The sequence below is a fragment of the Gymnoscopelus braueri genome (assembly GCF_963280865.1).
Source record: "Gymnoscopelus braueri genome assembly, chromosome: 2".
Taxonomy (NCBI): domain Eukaryota; kingdom Metazoa; phylum Chordata; class Actinopteri; order Myctophiformes; family Myctophidae; genus Gymnoscopelus; species Gymnoscopelus braueri.
The window spans coordinates 19,151,167-19,174,651 of NC_137604.1; the positions used below are offsets into that span (position 1 = coordinate 19,151,167).

General features: G+C 40.7%; 2 protein-coding genes across 4 annotated transcripts; one reads left to right on the top strand and one right to left on the bottom strand.

Annotated features, from left to right (window-relative positions):
- The first annotated feature begins 149 nt into the window (after positions 1-149).
- pla2g6 (phospholipase A2, group VI (cytosolic, calcium-independent)) lies at positions 150-14,798 on the top strand. Its single transcript, XM_080449955.1, has 18 exons — positions 150-217; positions 1,659-1,873; positions 2,687-2,896; positions 3,379-3,559; positions 5,159-5,346; positions 6,155-6,251; positions 6,499-6,681; positions 7,025-7,133; positions 7,918-8,034; positions 9,716-9,800; positions 9,899-10,062; positions 10,245-10,395; positions 11,123-11,259; positions 12,652-12,806; positions 12,923-12,974; positions 13,944-14,059; positions 14,341-14,414; positions 14,605-14,798. The coding sequence occupies exons 1-18, from the start codon at positions 161-163 to the stop codon at positions 14,747-14,749; spliced, it is 2,436 nt and encodes an 811-aa protein (XP_080306081.1). The 5' UTR covers positions 150-160; the 3' UTR covers positions 14,750-14,798.
- A 2,330-nt stretch (positions 14,799-17,128) lies between these two features.
- Positions 17,129-23,020, bottom strand: LOC308078630 (uncharacterized protein). Of its 3 annotated transcripts, none has more exons than XM_080419879.1 (12): positions 22,608-23,020; positions 22,403-22,497; positions 21,334-21,399; positions 21,123-21,239; positions 20,799-21,035; positions 20,476-20,574; positions 19,452-19,664; positions 18,984-19,325; positions 18,617-18,874; positions 18,224-18,302; positions 18,056-18,104; positions 17,129-17,770 (listed from the first exon to the last, which is right to left on the bottom strand). In XM_080419879.1, exons 2-12 carry the CDS (start codon positions 22,455-22,457, stop codon positions 17,552-17,554), a joined length of 1,734 nt encoding a protein of 577 aa, XP_080276005.1. In that variant the 5' UTR covers positions 22,458-22,497; positions 22,608-23,020; the 3' UTR covers positions 17,129-17,551. The 3 variants fall into 3 exon arrangements, with proteins under 3 accessions (XP_080276005.1, XP_080276003.1, XP_080276004.1); XM_080419877.1 differs by having other exon boundaries at positions 22,403-22,485; positions 22,608-22,645; XM_080419878.1 differs by having other exon boundaries at positions 22,403-22,481; positions 22,608-22,640.
- Positions 23,021-23,485: the final 465 nt, after the last annotated feature.

Here is a 23,485-nt window from a genome sequence, read left to right on the forward strand (position 1 = left end):
TGCAAACAGCCAACGTATTTATGTTTAAAGGGCGAAGGGGTCGCTTCTTTTGAGCTTGTTTTCATAGACCTGGTTGCTCAAATCTCTCTCAAGATCTGGCAACGTTGATTATGGGCGACATCATCAAGGGTTGGTTGTAGTTGTAGCGACCCGGTTGTTGATGTATCATAAGTCGACTGTCATCCAGGATCACATCCCAACACAAGACAAGCAGCAGGTACAGCTACATAAAGCTCATTTTAATAATGCGATTACACTGCCGCGACTAGGCAGCTATCTATCTATCCGATTAGTGGTGGTAGATGAATCAATATAGAAGGAAGTTGGAACATTTAAGCCACATAGCTGCATATAGCTTGGGTTAATGATCGTGTCGATAATTTATTGAAGTGGTAACAAACTGCTGAATGACGTGCTGTAGTGGAATTTATTCATATTAAGTGTGATATTAAAGGTAAGCCTGATCAGGCTGCTAAGAAACTGCTGAATGACTGTAGTGTACTTTATTCATATGAGTGTCATATTAATGGTCAGCCTGATCAGGCTGTGTGACCCCTTGGCTCAGTGTTAGCTGTAGAATACAACCCTCGTAGACGTATTTATGATTCTGACGTTTTCAATCTACGAGAGTTGTAGGGTTCACGCCCCATGGCGACATGGACTTTCTGCACTATGCCCCGCAGATACTCCAAACATGTACAAATTGAAAATAAAGGTGCTAACCCTTAAGCCCCAAATGTTAACTGTCTCTACGTGGTAGTACTTTAATGTAATCCATATCTTTCAATAAAGAAGTGTTTTAATGCCGTCTGTGGCCGAACGCCATTTTTTCACCCTCGTTTACTTCCTGTTTACATTTAGTGTAATTCCGGGTTTCACCGGATGCGCACCGTCACTACCCGTCACTACCGCCCATTGGGAACTTCCGACAGAATCGGCCACAGACGGCATTAAAACACTTCTTTATTGAAAGATATGGATTATTACATTAACCTACTACCGCGTAGAGACAGTTAACATTTGGAGCTTTGGGTTAAGCACCTTTATTTTCAATATGTACGCGTTTGGAGTATCTGCCGGGGCATAGTGCAGAAAGTCCATGTCTCGATGGGGCGTGAACCCTACAACTCTCGTAGATTGAAAACGTCAGAATCATAAATACGTCTATACGAGGGTTGTATACTACAGCTGCCTAGCTCAGTGTGATAAGTCCCTCTTTGTGAGCTGTAGTGGTCTAGTAGTGGAGGTAAACATCATATGAGATAATAAAAAGCTCTCAGTGCAGTAAGTGCTTGACTGCAGACATCAGAGACATAATTTCAGTCGTGTATTCTGGCCCAGGACGATTTAAACACAGTCTTGCCTTGCCTGCAGTAATGGTTGCCAGTAATAATAATAATAATAATTATTATTATAAACTTTATTTGTATAGCACCTTTCATGACATCAAATGCATAAAAAAAGAGATCAACAAAAGAAAAATAACACAATATTAAACAAGATTCAAAACAATAAGAGAAAAACAGTAGTGTTTCAGTGTTGATAAGAGTATATTGTATTATTTTTGTAACTATAGTATAAAGCTGCCCATGTACCTTTTCAAATGTATTTAGTGTACAGTTTTATTCTTTCCACAACTTTTTCATCTCTTTCTCCAGATAAAGATGCAGTTCATCGGTCGGATATTCGACACAGTCACCTCTGTGTCCAACCTCTTCTCAAACCCCTATCGGGTCCGAGAAGTGCAATTGTCTGACTACAGTGGAAAAGTCCGACTTAAGGAGGAGGGACGTATGTTTCTTTACAGAAACACTTCATACCAGTCATGGGACTGTCTGCTTATGTGTCCCGAGACTCCAACTATGGCACTAAGGTAAGCATATTGATTACCATGTGAATGCAGACAATCAGGCTGAAAGCCCACACACAAAAACGTTATTGACTTAGAAGACCATAGATTTCCACTGACTGACACGTAGGACAATTTTTTTATAGGATACATTTATTTGCATTTCTATGTTATTTCAGATAGGTCAGTGTCGTGAGATATAGGAAACCAAGGGCAGAAAGTGATGAAAGATTTATGCGAGACAAGACTGGGGTCACATTTAATTGAAAGATTGACTATCAATCAAATATGTTGCTCGAGACCACCTGGAAGTGGAACCCACTTAGCGACCCCTGAGGGTCCACGACCACGCGTTGAGAACCACTGCTCTATAGCATTGGTTCTCAAAGTGGGGTCCGAGACCCCCAGGGGTCCTTGGGGGGTTTCAGGGGGTCCCCAGCTAAATTAGGCTGTTCAAAAATAGCAGATATACAAGCTCACAGCTGCGCTGCATGCTTTAAAAAAAAGCTTCTTTTTTTTTAACACAAATCTTCTCTTCTGGGTGTCCCTGGCACAAAACATTTTCAGATGGGGGTCCGCGACCAAATACATATCAATTTGGGGGTCCTGGGCACGAACAAGTTTGAGAACCACTGCTCTATAGTACAATAGAAAACCAACAGTGATATGCTCAGTTTCTCATTATTGATGTGAATGATTAAGTAAATGTACATTGGCTGGCCACTCTAATTTAAAGCAAATAATTGTACGGCAGGGGGAGGCATAAGCTCCCGCTTTGCCTTCTGTAAGTAAAGGACTTTACATCACTGACACTTACTTCCACTGGCATCCTTTAAGGCTATTCCAGGTGGCGACGGAGGAGAATGCCATGAACTGGTTCCCACAGTATGCCCTCAAGCTCCGCCCATTCTATGAGACCCTTCTGCTAAAGGCCGAAACAGCCCAGCCAATAGTAGACTGCCTCCGCAGCCACCCTGACTGGAGCTCTGCCCATATCGCTGTGGACACCGGCCTGAGGGAGTGCCTGAAACACAACTATGTCCAGAGGTCAGTCTGAGCTGGAGAGCTGCATTTGCCAGATATGGCACTCGATTACTTTCAGTGACTACTGCTATTTTCCTGTTCTACACAGAAAAGTCCTCAGTGTTAATTATAACTCCACAAGGGTCCATTTAACACTCTTCTGAGCTGAAGTAACACTAAGTATTTTACTTCCCTGTAAATGTATTAGTTATTGATTTATAGTCTATTATTATAATGGTTACTTGTGAGCTGAGTTTATAACAAAACTACTGAAACCACAGTTATAAGTATTGAAAATCATCAGAATGCTGGAGAATCATGTCATGTAACTGAAAAGTTACATGCCTGCTGTCTGCCAACAGCCACATGTCCACCAACAGCGAATTGTTTGTGTACTTGAACAAGACATATTGAATCCTCAAATACTCTGTTATTGCCAATTTCCCAGGATAACTTCTATAAATTATATTTGCTGAAAATTACACAACCGCTATTTGCTTTTGCAGTCAGATCAATGCACGGGACACGTCAGGACAGACACCTCTGCACTTGGCATGTGAGCGTAGCGACGTGGTGTGTGTGAAACAGCTGGTGGAGGAGAGCCAGGCCCGCACCGACATCAAGAACCGCAACGGAGAGTCGCCCATGCACTATGCCGCCAAGCAGGACTCTCCTGCTATCATACAGGTGAGAATCAGAGGGCTTTTGTCTCCCCTGTGTTGTTTTGCAGCGTGGGTATATTGTATGTACAGTATTTATGTATGAATGTACACGCAAAAACAGACCAATCACAGCTCATGAAATGAAAACAGTATGTACAACCAGCAAAATGCCTGCTGAAGTGAAAGTCAAAGTGAAACGAAGAGTGTGAAAGAATGTGAAACTCGCAAAAAGGCACACACTTACCTTTGCATTTAAGTTGATCTTTTGCTCATTTAACGTGTGATGGAAGACTGTACTGATAAGACCCAAATTGTTGAAATCCAAAATAGGGCTGGGCGATGTGGACAAAATGAAATGGAACAAAGTTTTTGACCAATTACCTTGATATCGATATTGTGACGATAATATTGTATTGTGACGATAATTTCTCTTAAATATTTAACATGTATGTAACATTTATTTTTAATTTCAAAAGGGTGTGTGTGCGCGCAAATTACGGGATGCAGTAGGCGGGCTCTAGACCAGATCATAGAACTGAGCAGTAAATTGAAACCAGGTTTCCACAGGTAGTACTGTGGTAAGCTCGGTAATGGGAGGTTGCTGAAACCCGACTCGAGTGAGTTCAGCTGAGATGAGTCTAGCCCCTCCTCCCTCCCTTCACAACATCCACTGATGGGTCATGTAATAACACTATTCTATCATCGACCGAGATGCACATTGCATTGCATTGCTGAGGTAAAATGGGAAGTGGGGAATTGAGTGATAACCATTCACAAGATATTTAAAATGTAACCTTAACCTTAATTATTTTTCTTTTCCTTAGTGTAAAACATTCTGTGTAGGCTCCGAGTAGGCTAGCTAGGCTATTCTGTTTCTGCCTCTTTCTTGCTTGTTGGATCGTGCAGTGTCGTGTTACTATAGTAACAGGGACAGCGCTGTGAGTGAGGATGAGGTGCATGCTGAATTAATTGTGTGGTTGCTTTGCATCGTGACTGTTCCCTAAGCAAAGAATTCAAAACTTACTCAGATCTTTGACGTGTGTGTGTGTGTGTGTGTGTGTGTGTGTGTGTGTGTGTGTGTGTGTGTGTGTGTGTGTGTGTGTGTGTGTGTGTGTGTGTGTGTGTGTGTGTGTGTGTGTGTGTGTGTGTGTGTGTGTGTGTGTGTGTGTGTGTGTGTGTGTGTGGACAAAATATCTAGAGATAGATAAGAATATCCCTCTGTGGGATGTTTTGTCACAACATTGAGGTTGGTAGTCAGTTCAAAATCAAATCAGCAGAGGTCATTCAAGAGCTGGAGGCATATGCAAGTATCAGGACATTATTGATATGTTGTGTTCATTCCTCTATGACTGTCTTCTCATCATCATTCTATTACCCTTTTTCTGACTTGCCTCTTCCTCCCTCTCTTTTTTTAAAAAGATTTGTTTAGGCTTTTCTGCCTTTTATTGATAGTTTTAAGTGAAGATAGACAGGAAAGAGGGAGAGAGAGATGGGGAGAGACACGCAGCAAAGGTCTTCAGGAACGACAGCATTAGAGCCTAGGTGCCCGGACCGCTAGGCCAGCGGTCGGGGCCCTTCCTCTCTCTTCTAACCCTCCCTCCATCTCTCCCTCCATCCGTCACAGGTGCTGTGCTCGCGGCTGTGTGCGGGGGTGGATGAGCTCAACAATTCTGGGGAGACGCCGCTCCATGTGGCATGTCGCCTGGGCCGAGTGGAGGCCGTCAAGGCCCTTCTGGGCGGCGGTGCCAGGTGTGACGTCATCGGAGGCAGTGGATACCCCATTCACACTGCCATGAAATACAACGAAAAAGGGTGAGTGAGTCAATGTATGGATGATACTGTGGATTTATTAATACTCACGTATAGGTCTGCTGTTCGTCGTCTTTGTGTTCTTTGCTCTTCGTGTTCTTTAGTGACATGCACAAAATGAGGATGCCAGGTTGTAAGTGGTTAAAGGTAGGGTAAGTGATATTTTTGGGTTAAAACTAAAAGTATTTTGTTAAAAGGTTAAAGCACTATTTTCTGATAGTAATCATTGCTATAGAGTGTTTGTTCAGTAACAGGAGTCTCCCCGTCTCTCCAGCTCTTTAATAAACAGAAAATACATTTTTCGGTAGGTGTCAAAATCTCAGCCAATCAGGAGAAAGTACCCATTTTTAAGCTTCATTTTTATAGTGTTCCAGTTCCAATTTTGCCTGCTCATTTCTTAGTGTCATCACTTCCAATTTCACTTGTTTAATCTATATCCTGATTGAGTTCTCTATCCTAATTGGATAAAATTGGAACTGATACGAAAATGCATTTTCTGTTTTATAAAGAGCTGGAGAGACAAGGAGACTCCTTTTACTGAACAAACACTCTATAGCAATGAGTACTATCAGAATATAGACCTATTTGACACTTATTTTAACCAAAGAAAATCACTTACCCTACCTTAAGTCTGTGGGTTTTATGAATATTGGACCAGTGAAAGGTATTAACAAGAGCTTGTGATAAATAATAACTACATCGTATCCATTGGGACAAGGGTTCTTTTCCAAGGTTTCCGCCCAACAGCGACGATACGTATGTCTGAATATGTGTGCGTAGTCCCACTTTTTCTGTCTTGTTTCTCTGCTAGCTGTGCTGAGGCTATCCTCGCGGCAGACCCAGGCCAGATGCAGGCGGAGGATCTTCTGTATGGAGGAACCCCTCTACACTGGGTCAAGACAGCTGAGGTAAAGAACAACACAATACAGTAGATATGTCTTTATACTGTAAATCCACATGCTGCAACAGATATCAAATGAAACAAATGCAGTGCTCGAGGAACACATCTGTTTCTCTCTCTTTCTATTCTCTGCCTACATGTCCACGTATCTCTTTCAATTGCTTTCTACCTTCCTGTCTGTCTGTTCCTCACTTTCTGTGTTTCTGTGTCTCTGTGTCTCTGTGTCTCTGTGTCTCTGTGTCTCTCTCTGCCAGATGTGCCTTATGCTGTTGGAGCGTGGCTGCTTAGTGAACTACCTCAGTAAGACGGGGGAGAGCGCCCTCCACATCCTGACCAAGAAGGACCGCTTCGAGGCAGCCATGGTGCTGCTCACTCATGGAGGAGACGCCAACCTCAAAGGCCAGGACGGAAACACTGCTCTGCACCTGGCCATGAAGGTGTGTGTGTGTGTTTGTAACGTGTAGGAAATATACGATCCACCAGCTCTTCCCATGAAATATACCAGTCTGTTGAATCCAGGTTAAAGATATCCCTAATAGATTGCAACACTTGTGTATGTAATAGTCTCTTTGATTTCCCTGTGAAATGACAAAAACTACCGGAGAAACAACTGTTAGCCATCAAGCTAGTTAGTCTAAATAAAACATCCAATGTGTTTTATTTTATTATCCATTATTTCTATGGAGTCTACAGTATAATGTCTTCTGTAATTGCTCACGGTGGATGAACAGTTTTTGAATTGAATTTGAGGTTCCATGCTTGTGACCCTCGGCTCCGTAGCTGGACCACATGGAACTGATCAAGGCTCTGATTGTGTTCGGGGCAGACGTAGAGATTCACAATGACTTGGGAGAGACGCCAGGACTCATCGCTGCACGCACCAGCAAAGGTAGGGATGGATGGAAAACTATGATATGATGGACATTGTAAAAGAAGGGAGCAGAGGTTGAGGAAAACTATAAGGGCAGAGAAATTGACAGTTGGGAGATTTGAGGCTGGCGTGTTTACATGGAGTTATTTTGCATGAAAATGATTGAATATGTAATAATTAACATGCTATGCAGCACGGTTTACACAGAAAATGTGAACATCAAACAGTGTGTCATTTAACAAACGTGTTAAACCTGCTCTTGCAGTTATTGTTCAAACAACTCATCCATGTTTTAGACTTATTAATTATCCGGGCATGCATGTCTTATCGTATTTGTAGAATATACAACATATTGGGTCTGACAACATTAGAACATGTTTAGTCACTCATGGATGCATCTCTCTATGCAGTGTTATAGCATGTGTTTTCTTTGTGTGATGCCTGAGATATACTTTGTTAGATGCAGGATGTACTGTAGCAGATCTTCAATCTCACAACATGTTGTGAGCTTCCAAATCTGCTATTTTTGGTGTACGACACCGGTGCACAACTAACTAGTGCTAACTAAAGTATTAGGTATAAACCAGGCTTTACAGTATGTATGCGATCTCACCACTTGTTTTATCTTGAAAGATGTGTTAGTGGTTGGGATTCTTTTAATTTGTAAATGCATTCTCTTCTGTCAGTTTCTTCTCTTCTCCTCCCTTTCTCTCTATCTCTCCCTCTCTCTCACACTTCGTCCGCGCATGTCTTGATGTGTGCGCATGTCTAACCCCATTGGCTTGTGTGTGTGTGTTGTAAGGCCCTAACAGAAAGATACTGCTGGACATGCTGTGTCATGTGGGGGTACAGCGGTGTCTCCCTCCCTCCCCCAACAGCCCTCCCCACAGCAAAGTCAAGGCCACTTCTCCAGGCATAGGTAATGCCCGTCCTCCTGCCATTTCTTCTCATTCCCTTTTCTTACTTTTAAGCCCCTCCGGCTGAATGTCTTCTTCATGAGCCCCTGGAGGGGCTGTGTGTCCTCAGAGAACATCACTCTCAACCAGGGTTGCCAGATCTGCTCAGTATAATTTCCCCGCAAGATTTCATTTGAGAATAGCCGATCTACAAGCTCGCAACGCGTCGCATCGCGACGCGTTGTGAGCTTGTAGATCTGCTATTTTCAAATAGCTGATGTACATGTTAAAGTACTCATGTGGCCCATAGTCGCTTCTTTTGGGCTGGTTTTCCTAGACCTGGTCGCTTGTTTCTCTCACTGAATCTGGCAACAGTGCTCTCAACCGTATCTGCTTCCTTTACTCTTGAGTTTTTCGATGGAAAGGATGAGCTGGTATTTTGTAATGATTTAAAAAAGGGAAAATGTTATAATCTGCCCCTTCACCTTGTTTATCGTTAACTGTGTACTACTACTCCTATAAATAATATTTAGAAAAATATTTATAGTATATAATTGTAGCTCATGCTCATGCAAGACTCTAGCAGTGTTACCTGCTCCTCCGTTTTCAAAGCCGTCAGCATTTCTCAGATTGGATTTTAACAATTTAATTAGTGATACTAAGTGCCTCTACTAAGTGCTTCTACTTAGTGCTTCATTTTAATATGGGACGTGCACTGCCTTTTGTACCACAGCCAACATCCCACTCTGTCTAGAGACACAATCTACTTAACTTTATTCTGTTGGACTTGCCCAACGTATGTATCAAATATCCATCAAAACAAGAGGGACGTTTTAAGGGAGAAACGTATCTTTGTATTTATACATAATGAATTATACTTACCCCAATTACAGTAAGTTTCACTTTCATATTTATTGGATTGTCTTTTGATAAACGAAAGGCTTTTCTCTGAATCCATAGCTGATATAAAGAGACTAGTTAACCAACCAAGATGACTTTTTAACTATATTTAGATTCTGTTCACCTTGTAGGCTCTGTCTTTAATAAGATCGTCGGTTTAGTTTGCTGCCTTCAAGTACAGACCGCAGATTTGCTACATAGGATACAGCTGCAATGTTAATTTGTACAAATATGACGACATGCTACAGTTCTATCCACGATTAAGTTAAAAAGGCTTGCCCATTGAAAGCCCATTCTTGTATATATACAGTGCTACAGAGATGATGTCTTTTTGTAGGCCAACCCAGAAGTTACCTCCACTACTTTTGCATTGGATTTTTGATAAATTAAGAACATAAGCTCTGTAACAAACAAAGGCTTATGATATTAACATGTTTTGTTCAACAAAATAATCTACAATAAATAATAGTAATCTATAATAAACACACGTTTTACGATAAAAAAAAACGCACATTAAAGCTTCAAAATGCATGGTTGGAATGTTAATGGGGGTAAAAAAACGTACTTCTGGGTTTTAGCCCTTTAGGACTACAACCTGTAAGACTATATGGATGTGTGCTTACGTGTCCTGCCTCCAAGGATCTTTTTAGAGCTGTTGGCTTTAGAAAAAGAAAACCACTGTAAGTCACCTGGCTGGTGAATACATAGCCCGGGTGTAGATCATTCTATCACTTGTCATCTCTAGTTTATTATGTTTATATTTTAGATACAAAGTCAAGTTAATGATCTGTCATTGGCTGACAGGGTTTGAGGACATCATGCATGTGGCGGCCGCAGTGGGCGCTATAGGAGCATCCAGTGTGGACGGCCCCAAACCATCGAGAAAGAAGTATGTTTGGCAAAAGTTAATGCTCACTACAGAATTAGAAGGATGGGTGAAATGGAGGCATGTGTCACTGATATATTTATCTTGTCCCGTCCTTCCAGGATAGACAGAGTGCTGTGTCTGGATGGTGGAGGTATAAAGGGTCTGGTGTTGATCCAGTTGCTTATAGCCCTGGAGAGAGAGGCTGGCAGGCCCACCAGAGAACTCTTTGACTGGGTGTCTGGTACAAGCACTGGAGGCATCCTGGCCCTGGCCATCGTCCATGGTGAGACATCCATTGTGTGTGTGTTAGTTTTGTATTTTCATTAGTTTTTTATTTTGTTTTCGTAATTCTTATGTCTGTATATTAGTGTCACTTCAATATTGTGTAACTTTCACTGCACAATGTGTGTAAAATGTGGCTCTGATTCTGAAATCCATGGCACTGTTTTTCATCCCTGCGCATAGGCAAGTCGATGGATTATCTGCGCTGTCTATACTTCAGAATGAAGGAGCAAGTGTTCAAGGGGTCACGGCCCTATGAGTCGGCACCGCTCGAGGACTTCCTGAAGAAAGAGTTCGGAGAGAACACCAAGATGACAGACGTTCGATATCCCAGGTAACCGCAACAACACCGGAGCGTGGGTCAATGTTTTTTTATTTATTTGAACAAAGACACCATGTCAAACCCCTAACAAGTTCTAAATATTGAATAGTACATTCAACACCGATGGATGTCACTGTCTCCCGTGGCCTTACATGACTGCCCACATGACTACATTTTTGCTGCTTTCTTTCTGTTCCTCATTTACCATTTCTTCTTTCTTGCTCCCAGTTCCTTATTTAACCCATTGAGACCTGAAGCCGATTCTACATGTCTCCTAAATCTCAACAGTTTTCTGAAAAACGTTTGTTTCTATATCAGTGGTGCTCAATCTTTTTCATGTCAAGGACCCCCAAAATTATATGTTTTTGGCCGCGGACCCCCATCAAAATATGTTGTTCCAGGGACCCCCCAGAAGCAAAGATTTGAGTTAAAAATGTTCGCTTTAAAAATATATATATTCAGAAGATTTGCACACATTTTCACGATTTTTCAAAAATAGCAGATCTACAAGCTCGTAGCGCGGCACTCGGTGCCGCGCTATGAGCTTGTATATCTGCTATTTTTGAATAGCCCAAAGTGTAAAATAATGCTTTTTAGCTCAAATCTAAAAATGACACAGTTCCAGGTCTTAATGGGTTCAAAGTGTGGTTTTCTGTTGTCTCCTTTTCTTTCATCTTGGACAGGATATTGGTAACCAGTGTGGTTTTTTTGTTGACTGTTTCTCTTTCATATTGCACAGGGTATTGGTAACCAGTGTGCTTGCAGACAGACACCCAGGGGAGCTGCACATCTTCAGGAACTATGACCCCCCCTCCATCCACAGAGAGCCCCCCTACGGCACTACTGCTACGTTCAAGCCCCTCACCATCCCACAGGGTACTGTCTGGCTGGACTTAATGCACGATCAGATGTAGCCATTACTAACGTCTCCCTTGTTACCACGATGTTATTGCAAAACCTCACTAGAGCAAGTGCTAGCTGGAGCGTAGTGTCATTCTTTTTGTTATTAAGTGTTCTCTAATGTTGGCATACACTAGGATACTAGGATAATTGGGCTTATTTTGGGGTTCAATTCGCCCCTCCTGACAATCGCGGGGGAGTTCCCGATTCGAGGCTGATATCACCGGGTTATCTGCCGAAATGCTCCTGAAGTTTGAGGCATGGTTTACAGACATCTTCTTAATGTTACCAACTTGATCATGGGAGTCCACACAATTTTAAATAGTAAATATCATGATCATATGATTATATTTACTTGATTTGAAATCCTAGAGCAATGTGTTATGTGTGTGTCTGTCTGTGTGTGTCTATGTACAGGGCGTTCCTGGAAATGAGCGCTTGTGCTCAGCTACTACCCTGGGTAAATAAGAAAATAAAAAAAGAGGAACAGTGATGAAATATTGAGCGGAAACCCACAATAGAGCAAGCTGACTGGTGTTGAAGTCAATCAAATACTTGTCTGTCATTCACTTTGTCAGAATTGAAATCGGCTTGTAAATATCAATATCATGTCAGGTTATTTCCTCCTGTCTGTTATTTCACAGGGATTCACCATGTAGGTCGCATCAGCTGATTGCATAAAGCTTGTCTTTCACAAGATGAATCCCCTGCTTCTTGTGATTAACCACTTAAACCCTCTATTCTTAGTGCAATGGACCTTAGTTACAACTGTACTTGGTCTGCTGTTGTTTCCTTCCACACCGAATCTCTTCACCAGAAATAGCAGATCTGGGACGCGTTGTGAGCTTTTAGATCTGTATTTCAGAATTTTGTTCTTTAACATTCATCACTCGGAATGTAACAAAAAATGTTTGTGAGTTCACAGTTTTGAACATGCAATAGCACACCTATTCCTATTGCATATAATGACACAAAGTATTATTGAGACCCCAGGTTTTCGATGTTATTTGAGCACCAGCTGTGTTGTTGTTGCAGGATGGGAGGATGAGGAAGTGTTGATTGTAGGATACTCTGTGGCGGCCCCCAGAAAGCGTAGTGTGGCTGATGAAGGTGTGTGTATGTATGTGTGTGTGTGTGTGTGTGTGTGTGTGTGTGTGTCCTGTCCAAGAGACAATATGAGCATGGAAATGGCACAAGGGTCACACCGAATAGGAGCACGGAAATGGCATAGGGGTCACACCGAATAGGAGCATGGAAATGGCACAGGGGTCACACCGAATTTGGGATTTTGTGGGTCACGGGTGTCCACCAAAATCTGTCTCGTATCCATTCGTCCATGATTGATACTTAGATTTTATGTCCAATCAGAGCAAATTGTATGGCGAGCTGCCCGTTCCAGTGGTGCCGCACCGACCTACTTCCGACCAATGGGACGCTTTCTGGATGGAGGGCTGCTGGCCAATAACCCAACATTAGACACCATGACAGAAATCCACCAGTACAACAAAGGCCTGAAATCAGAGGTACAGTAGGCAATTTAAAAAAAAATCTTCTTCTTTCTGTCTGTGTCATGTTGTGTACTCATATTCACTATCACATATTTTGTGCCATTCATCTTTGTCTTCTTCTTCATCCTCAGGGGCGTGGTGAAGATATCCAGAAGCTAGGCATTGTGGTCTCTCTTGGCACAGGTAAGTCGATGTTTTTCAGCTCTGTACGTATGTGGAGGTCAATGTAGACATGCTCTGGCATAAATTGCTTCAATCTAGGTTTTTTGCAGTACACAAAATGACATGTACTGTTGTTATATTTATTGGATGCGTTTCTCTGTAATGTTGCACATTTCTTAAAAAACTTGACATAGAGGGTTATATAAGGGTCGAATAACGGCATGGCCTCCATGTCCAATCTTTAGCTATCAATTGTATGTTACTGTTGCAGCCGTGATAATTTGTGAACGAATCACATTGCGGTGTTCAGTGGCGAGTCAGGCTGGCTGATAGTGTGCATGCCCTAGTGTGATGAGGGTCAAATGGAAGGCTTATGGAAATCTTTATACATTCTCCACCAATAGCAACACTTGGTACAATTACTGTACCAGAACACAAGTTTCATATTCACTTCACTTTACCACGCACTTCAGGCTTTCATGGTTGTGTGATGTCATGCATGTAGCAGCATGAGCTGTGTGTGATTGGTCTTCTTTTGAGGGGACAGACAGGGTGGTGGCTTTAATGGTGGTGTTAGTAACTGATGTTTTTGAAACATGCATGTTCACACCCGCTGCAATGAAGTGGCTTTACAGTTTATCTGTCCTGCCACTAGAACAGAGATTACATAATAAATGAGAGGTTGGCTGGCTGCATGCAGGTTTTGTTTTGTTATGGTTTGCCGACACAAATAAGAAATATATATTTAGATTTGTTTTCACAACCTTTGAAAATGAATACATTGGTTGCAAAACAACCCCAACTGCATACACATTTCTGGCCAATACATTTTTTTCTAATAGTCTTGGAATTTGAGGTGGACCTCTCCTTTTCCAATGCCAAATACTGTAAGCTTTAATGAAATTATGGACACTACGGTTTGCAGGAGTAAAATTACTGCATTCAGACGCAAAAAATATGAATATTTCTGCCCTTGTGTGTGATCTCCAGGCAAGCCTCCTCAGGTGGTGGTGAATTCGGTGGATGTCTTCAGACCCTCCAACCCTCTGGAACTGGCCAAAAGCTTTGTAGGAGCCAAGGAGCTGGGCAAAATGTTGGTGGACTGTGTGAGTGTATATAGTCATTCATTCATTCATTCATTCATTCATTCATTCATTCATTCATTCAACCTTTATTTAAGATTCTCAGAGAAATCATTGAGGGTGACCCTAATTTGCAATGATACCAATTTTGCACTGTGGAAAATACAAACAATAATATCAACAAAATAGAGAGAGACTTAAAATACATTCTAGACGAAATAAGTAACCTGCATTGTGCTTCGAATGGTTTCCCACCTTATTCCTTAATATAGCTTTTTTTGTTTCTCGATTTCTGACCCCTACAGTGCACGGACTCAGATGGCTGTGCTGTGGACAGGGCCAGATCCTGGTGTGAGATGACTGACACAATCTACCACAGGTTGGTCAATCACACAATACATCATTTCACTCTATATCTATGCTCCCATGTCTGTCTTTCATTAGTCTTCGCCTCTCTGTTTATTGACTCACATCAACCTTATCCATCACCATGTCTCCTCATCCCTCCATCCCCACATGTCTTGCTTTTCGCCCTCACCACGTCATCCTGCCCTTCTCCTTCACTCCAGGTTGAGCCCTCAGTTGTCTCAGGAGGTGATGCTGGACGAGGTGAGCGATTCCGTTCTGGTGAACATGCTGTGGGAGACCCAGATGTACCTGTACGAGAAGAGGGAGAGCCTCCAGGTCCTCGCCAAACAGCTAGTGGAGAACTGACCCACCCCATGGAGAGACTGAGGGACAATGAGGACAGAGTCAGGGGCAGTGAGGGAGGGAGGGAGGGTATCATATATTGTCCACACACAGTGATTTGACTCACATTCCGGTCCGAGTGCTACTGAATGTGTTTGATGTAAAACTCAGTTTCTGTGTGACTGCAAAAATGCCTTGTGACGACGATGTGGGGAATACAAACTATGTCAGCAATTACCAGCAAAGCGCAAGTAGGATGTCGCATTGTATGTAGCATTGCTGGGTTACAGTACCTGTCAAAGTGGCTGTTTGAGTAGACAAGACAGGCAAATATGGAATATGACTCAGACACTGAAAAACAAGTGAGAGATGGTGACAGACAGGCTTTCGCTTATAGATCACAGAGGACGTGTATGTTATTTAGCAACATCCGACCTCATTGGAGTTACTACACTGTAGTACACCAAGGTCTCTGCACTGCACATGAGAATGAATACATTCCTGTAGGTTGGCAACAAACGATTTTTTTTTGTGTAATTGATCATCTGTTGACTTATTTGATTAATCATTGATTATTTCATTTGTTGAATTATATATGTAATTAATTTAGATCATACAATAACAGAAAAAGAAGGTGTTAACAAAACTAAATAAGGGTAAGTTCTCATCACCAGTCTTGTGTAATTATTTTTTACCCAACAATAAAAAATAAATCCCACCACATTTCACATTTTATGTTATTGTAAACATTGTAAATACACCATACATCACTACACCGATTATTCTATTTAATTTGACAAATCTTCTGTGGATCAAACAGTGTGGCTCCTAAGTACCTGCTCCTTCAAGGGAGACCTTGCGTCCCTATTCTGGGGGCGAACATTCGGCAAAAATAGCAGACCTACAAGCTTTGTTTTGGGGAAAGAGATTTGGTGTAGAGGGAAATGCCAGTGGATCTAGCACAGCCCTGGGGGAGTGCTTTGGCAAAAGTGACTCATGCAGGGGAGAAGTATGTGTGAAAGCTCAATTTCGATTGGCTGTGAAAGTAGTCTCCATATTATTTTCTCTGTCTGGTTCCTTGTTATTTTCCCAACCTAAAGAAGTTACACTTTTTTACAATGTGGCATAGAACGTTTATATGTCTCCTGTCCCCACAGTTTTACATGGCTCCAGACTGGCCTCCGAAGTACTGACATAATCAATATGACGTCATAATATGACAATATGACAGAAGAGAAGGAAACTGAAAGAGGGAAGACTGCATCTTGTTCTTGTTCAGATGGACCTCAGGGTCCTACAAATACTATATACCGTGGTAACTGTACTACCGTAGCTTAGCTTGACAAAGCTAAATGTCAAATAACCACATCTGCCTTTTTTTTATCAGTGGGCTTGATTTCATATTATAACCACCCTTATCTACCCATTTTCATGCCTTTATTGGTAATGTATACAGATTTTTCTATAAGATCATAGTTGGTGATACACTGACACATGGTACACTGTTATGGTCTTTGGTCTTTTCTGTCTTCTGTACTTTCTTTTGTTTTAATACGTGAAAGACAACTGTTTCAACTGGACTTGAATGAACAGCTTACTTGAAGTAAAGAGGAATGAATACAAACTTCTATCTGCACTATATAACTTGGAGTTATGTGTTACATCTTGTACTTGATATTATGAGGTGTATACTGTATAGTACTAATTATATAAGTAAAGTATTTGAATATTGAACTGAGTGTTTTTTTGTCCGTTTGTCCCAGTGGCCTTGCATTACATGACCTACTGTATATCAGCTGGTTATAGGATGATTCCCCCTGCACCAGTTTTCTTCCCTAACTCCATAACCATTGGCTTAAAACGAGGCACACACCGTGGCGTGTAATCAAGGAAGGCATGGAATAGTGAAATGGGTTTGGTTGCTGCTTATGTCTCTTTGTGAGTGTTACACATTGTAAGATACATAGAACAAAAATTAAAATGCACTTTCAACTTGGCGTCCCTACTTTGGGCATGTCATCGGTGAACATTTTCAAAAGTAAAAAAACAAACGAAAATTGCCGATATACAAGCTCACAACCCGTCACGATTCCTTCACTATTAGTATATAGGGCTTAAGTGGTTAACCACACTAGATTGTTGGGACCCTAAGTTGTCAATGGCGGTTGGTTATTCTGTCCAGCATTTTGGTCCCAAACAACATCTCCAAGGCTACTGGCTTGATTGATATGGAATTTGCTGAGCTCATTTATGATCCCCGCAGGATGAAACCTACTGATTTCGATGACCCCAAGGCCTTTTCACAGTACCATATACAGTAGAAAGAATTCTCATGGAGTTAAGTTAACAATTGTCTGCTAAAGTGTGTAAGTTAAAGAAAAAGAATAATCTTTACCAAAGGACTTCATAGTAGTTTTTAATAAAATAGTAATAGTAATAATAGAATAAGTAGAACAGAAAAAAAGGAGTGAATACTGGACTTAAGGGACAACTTCATCTGGCCGAATAATCAAGTACATTTTTATCACATTTTATCACATTGTCAATTCTTAAAAATTAGCCAAACTTCTTCCTTGAGTTGATCAATGAAGCTGCTCTTCATTTACTAGTTTTTTTTGTATGATTTATGTATTGTTTTTGTACATTTAAAAAAACCGATTTGACACAACATAGATCTAATACCCTGAAACATAACATAAGACATAAGACAAAAACAAAAAAATGCATTTTGGTAGGCAGTCATGATGTGTACATAGTGGTACAATTCAACACTCGTTCCAAGTAGGTGGGATACCCACAAATGTTCATTCACTTCACCGGTGATTCTCACTTGGAGGAAGTTTTGAAGTTGACGGCTGCATACTGGACATCTTCTTGTCTCTGAGGTGGTTGGGTGTTGGAGTAGAGAGACACTTCATGGTTTGTAGAACGAGGGAAGTGGACGCTGCTGTAGTGAAGCTCATCCTGTGGTTCTGTGGATTCTCCATGTGGAGCAGTGACAAGTGTCTTGGACACAGCTCTGTCATACATAGGATCAGACTTGGTCTGATGGGAGACAGAACAGACAAGGTGTGTGTGGTGGGTTATGGTGGATCAATTATTTTTCTTTAGATCCCTCTCTCTCTCTCTCTCTCTCACACACACACACACACACACACACACACACACACACACACACACACACACACACACACACACACACACACACACACACACACACACACACATACACATACACATACACACACGCACACGCACACGCACACGTGCACACGCACACACACAAACGCACATACACACCAGTCTTGGGTCCTCTAATTCTGTAAATACCTGTCTGCTTTGTGCTTGGTCAGTGCTGGAGTTATGAGTTTTCTTCTTCCTACATTGAACCAAAAAAACAATAATAATTGAAGTCACCGCTTGTAGTAATAGAAAAGCAGAAATGTAGATTCAGGAATTAGAAAACAAACTATGATGGGAAGGAATGGTCTTTTTTACCTGATCCACAGGCAGGCCAGTAACAGAAAAACCAGGCTGAGGCAGACTACAGTAATTACTATTGCTGCATTCTTAACCGCTGGTGATTGTGTAACAGAATATAGAAACATAGTTATTTTGTATTGTTAAAACACATCACGAATAGAGCATGATCATAGTTTTTGTGTGCCTGCATACAAAAATAATTTTGAAGGATTAACTGTGAAATGTTTTTTGGAGAGAGAGATGTCATATTGATGAAACATAAAATGACCCAAATCTAATTGTTATTACTGTGGTAAACCACACATACAGTATTCTCCAAAGATAAAATGTATACATTGTGGAACCTAAATTTCACTTGTAAAAAAGGGCTTCCAACATGCGAACAGTGAAATATGAAACTCTACTCACATGTGACAGTGAGAGTTTCTTCAGGACTTCTGAGCTCCTCTTGGCCTTTGACAGCACAGGAGTATTCTCCTGCATGCTGACTGCTGACTGGGTCTAGAACCACATAGTTCTGTTGGCTCTGTTTCTGGGTTACAACTTGTCTGTTCTGGTACCACATGTAGGTGGGGTTGTCAGTCAGAGGACAGCTGCTGCTACACACCAGTGTCACTCTCTGTCCCTCTGTTGCATCAGCAGTAGGAATCATCTTCAGCTTCAGGCCTGAAAGTCACAATGGTCATCTGTTGTTATGGTGGGCTTGTCATCAATTCATTGTTTTATCAGAATAAAATAATAAAATGTGGATACAAAGACTTGATCAATAACGTACCTGTCACAAATAAGGTCACTCCAGGATAACCACCATATTTTCCTCCTTCCTGATTTGTGTGAATTCTGATTTTATATTCAGCTGAGTCATTCACTGTCAGGTTTTTGATTGTCAGGGTGTGATGGTTCAGCTTGTTAGAGAATTCCACACGACCTACATAGTGTGGGACCTCCATCAGTTTGTTAGGATTAGTTTGATCAGATGACGTAGACCAGAATGCATCTACCAGCTGATGACCAGTGGGGTGTGAATAATAACAAGAAATGTCCACCGATGAGCCGATCAGAGCACAGATTCTCTGTTTCATATAATTCACTCTCCAGCAACTTGTACCCTCAACACCTGAAATATAGACGGGAAAATGAAAGTATGGACTAAAGAACATAATGTTTGAGCACTGATAAATCCATTCTGCAGCATGAAAATAGCAATTATTTTAAATAAACAGACAGTTTGATTCATACTCACACACTGAAGGAGAGCGGAGATCCTCTTGGCCTTGTACAACACAGTAATAACTGTCATCAAGAGATCTAGGAACATTGTGCTGCTGACCTGTTCCATTGTAGTCTCTATACCTGTACCACAGGAAGGTGGGTTTGGGGTCTGTCACAGTACAACTGGTACTACAGGCCAGTATCGCAGTACGACTAGTGAGAGTCTTCACTTTAACATTCAGATCTGTTAAGATGATAAATACATAATGCTGTAGTAGGTCATCATCAATAATGCTGGGCTGAACAACAGCAAATGTCCGATGCAATGTGACTGTAGCGAATAGGCCTACTCCTCAATCAAAAAGATAGCCACACATTACACTTGAAGCCTGTCTCTGTCAAATGTTATACTCATTAAGCATGATTTTAGAAAAGCTTGACTTTTAGCAGCCATGTTTTATATTTCCACAACAAACTTTTGTTACAGTAAATAATCTTCTACCCTGATGGTTTTCCAGTAAATGGAAATAAGTGAAAATAAATACATTTCGATCTATTACAGGTGAAACATGTTTGCTTTCAAATGGAACGATATGCAAACAATTAATTCAAATTCTGTGGTTTATGGATGTGTCTTGTCTTAGAGAAAATAAATTATAGGGTAAGAGGGAAAGCTGAGGATTTTTATTTTCATTATAAATAATTGTATTATTATTTTTGTTTTATATCCATTTACTTTGTACTGAAAACATTGGGAAGGGCAAAGATAGTTTATTTGTAATAATTTGAATGGGTTGTTATTATCAAAACCAATAAACATAATATTATTATTAAAAAACTAAATAAAAATCCTCAGATGCTCTATTCACTGCACTTTTATATCAAGAGTTGAGCAATTGAATATTGATTTAGTATAGAATGCTGGCTAAAGGTACATTGTTAAATGATAATGTATCAATATGTAATATTTGGTGTAACATGATAAGGTACATCTCAGCCTTTAGAGAAACATATCATTGTAAATAACTAATAACAATAACAATTATATCTCTAACCTCTGAAGTATGTGATGGAACAGGGGTTATTCATCAATGATTTAGGACACATTTCCCCACCAGCATAGGTCATTCTAAAGCAGCTTGGATTGAGAGAATCTGGGAGAAATAAATGACATGCAGTTACTGAAATGATTGAGACAAGTAGATACGTGTAAAATCCATTAGTCAGTATACTTCATAAAGAGTAATAGCATGATTTATTAAATTGAACGATTTATTTAGTTTGGTTTAGCTTTGGTTTGGCTTTTAGCTACCTATATCAAACTATAATAAACAGCTACTGTGCAGTATCTTCATTGTAAATAGATGTCACCACTCACCTACTGTAACATTAGGGGCTTTGAGAGCTTCATGACCTTTAACAGCACAGAAGTAGATGACTTCTTCCTCACTGTTATCAAGGAGTTTATACCAGGGAGACGAGTCCTCATAGAGGAACTGTCCATTCTTATACCACATGTAGGTGTGGCTGTCAGTCAGAGGACATCTGGTACTGCAGTTCAAAATCACTCCCTGTCCCTCTCTCAATGGACCAAGTATCACCTTCACCTGTAGATCTACAGGTCACATTTATACATACATAACAATTACCATTTTGATTATTATTAAATGAATACATTTCTGTCATGGAACTACTAATGTACCTGTAACATGTAGACTAATGCTTGAGGTGTCAGTGGAGTCTGTGCACTGGTATATATTTGCATGATTTGCTCTCACTTCATCGATTCTTCGAGTTGACTGACCGTCTGGAGAATTCACTACATGTAACATCAGACATGCTGTTTAAAATGAATCAGATATTCAAATAGTCCATTATACTGTAGCAGTTTGTGTTTGATGTGTGATGTGTACCTGAGCATGGTAGATCTACTGATGATCCCTTCAAAACACACATGTGTTTCGTTTGTCCCAGAATTCCTGACACAGAATACATTACATTATAAGAACATTAAGACAGTCATAGAGACATGTACATTATGCACAGGTGATCAACACATGACAGCACAGCAAATGATAAGACATTTAGATAACATGACACAGTGAGGTATGCTTTGTCATCATCTGTAAGTGTACAGTAGCTAGTGCCACAGGGTAGCACTCTGGAGCAGCATTAACACCTATGTCTAATTTGGGCTGATTGACTTCTTGTCTTGCAGTACTGGTTGTATCACACACCTGCGCCTACTGTCTGTGTTAACTGGCCTTTAGTTCGGCTTACTGTCCTCAGATTATGTATAATAAATGCACCTGTATGTTACCTTGTACTTTCTGAACTGTCTGCCGAGTCATTCATCCATTTCATCCTCAAAACTGGTGACCTTGCTAATTCACTATCATTCACTGGCAGCCAGGTAACTTCTACTAAATATTACTTTGCATATGAATTAAGGGTGCAACAGTAAATCAAATTAATTGATTTTATCAATATGATATACATATTATATTATATAATTTAAAATGATAATTTAATTAAAATATATTTTTTGTATTTGTGTATAGTATAAAATAGGGCTTATGTGGTCAATCGATTTATACAAAATATTTAACAATGTCAATTTGTTGATAGGGCTACCTACAGTATATAAAAAATAAAACAAATTCTTGCTTCTCGATTATTTGATTAATTGAAAAAGTAATCGCCAAGAAGATTTCAGAAAAAATATGACAAATTCACAAACCACTTAATCCCTTACAAACGACGTTGCGTGGTGGAAACTAATTGTGATGGACAGTGGTATAATTGCCATTAGTTAATTCAATTTTACAACTTATTCATGAACAAATTGACTACAAATGTATACCTCAGACAGATAGGAGAAATTGTATGCTGGGGGTTTAAATTTCTGAGGTAAAATTGACCCCAAGGATAAAAGATGTTAGTAAATGTTGAAGATAACAGGAGAAGATAAGAAATTCATACCTGAGACAGATAGGATCAAAGTCCCAAACACACATCCAGTTCCAGAGAACAGCATGACTGGACCGGTCCTTTTGTTTTTCTAGCTAGAATGTTAACTAATAACATTAATGACAGCTTAATTAGAAAACACTACACTATGTTCATGGAATCCACCCATAAATCATCATCTTTACCAATTTGTTAAAATACACAGCTCTTTACTTACTGAGTAAAGGTTGGTAAACTGACTTGTTGAGGTTATTCCAGATGACAGACAGGAGCGTTAGATAGAGTGACACCAGTAGTTCACTCGTATAGCTTTGGGTTGTTACAACATGGAAAAGACTTCCTTCCTCTTTATATTTTTAAAACTCAGAGTTCACTTAACGCAAATTTTGCAAGTGTGATGTACTTATATCAAAGTAATGTCTAGCAAATTTTGGATCAAATGTAGGGATACTCGACATGTGTTAACACTAACAGTGAAGTAGTTTCTGGTTGGAATTACTTTAACTACTTTAATTACTAACTTTAGATCATTGCTCAGTTGTAGTATTTAAAAGGAGGGTAGGAGGGTGTCTGTTGCAAGACCCGAAATACCCAGTGACTCCAGGAAACAACACTGATGATGTGTCCAAGTTTGTGCATCAGTAGATGTATTTGTTGACTGAAAACTCTGGGACTGGGAGTACCAGTGACAACCAGGAACAGACTGGGTGACGACCACGAAGAGTGTGGTGACATCTGGAGAGACAGAGACGGCGACCCGGGGTGGAGAGAGTTGGCAGCCCAAACTTCTTCTGTGAGTAAGAACCCAAAAGCTACAGACTGCAGTAAACCCTGCAAGGAGGGTTTAAAAATCCATCAAGGCAGAATGAGATGTTCTTGCCCAGCAGCAATGACGACGCAACGCACAGAAGACTACTCACTTCTGGTCAGACGAAGGAGGAGTAGAGCCAGGCCCGGAGGCAACCCACAGCGCCTAGAGCCTCTTAGTGTCGCCAACACCTGATGCTAACATCTCACCAGCCACCCTTGGCCCCCAAGATACAGTGGGGGCAGTAGCATGCCACTTGGACACAGGCCGGGGTCTGATCAGCCTCG

Coding starts and splice junctions, on each gene's coding strand:
- pla2g6 (XM_080449955.1), top strand. CDS start 161: ATGTATCATAAGTCGACTGTCATCCAGGATCACATCCCAACACAAGAC. Junction 6,252..6,498: donor ACTGGGTCAAGACAGCTGAG/GTAAAGAACAAC, acceptor TCTCTCTGCCAG/ATGTGCCTTATGCTGTTGGA. Junction 10,063..10,244: donor GGCCCTGGCCATCGTCCATG/GTGAGACATCCA, acceptor CCCTGCGCATAG/GCAAGTCGATGGATTATCTG.
- LOC308078630 (XM_080419879.1), bottom strand. CDS start 22,457: ATGCTGTTCTCTGGAACTGGATGTGTGTTTGGGACTTTGATCCTATCT. Junction 19,665..20,475: donor TTCCATCACATACTTCAGAG/GTTAGAGATATA, acceptor TCATCTTAACAG/ATCTGAATGTTAAAGTGAAG. Junction 18,875..18,983: donor AGTGACCTTATTTGTGACAG/GTACGTTATTGA, acceptor TGTGACTTTCAG/GCCTGAAGCTGAAGATGATT.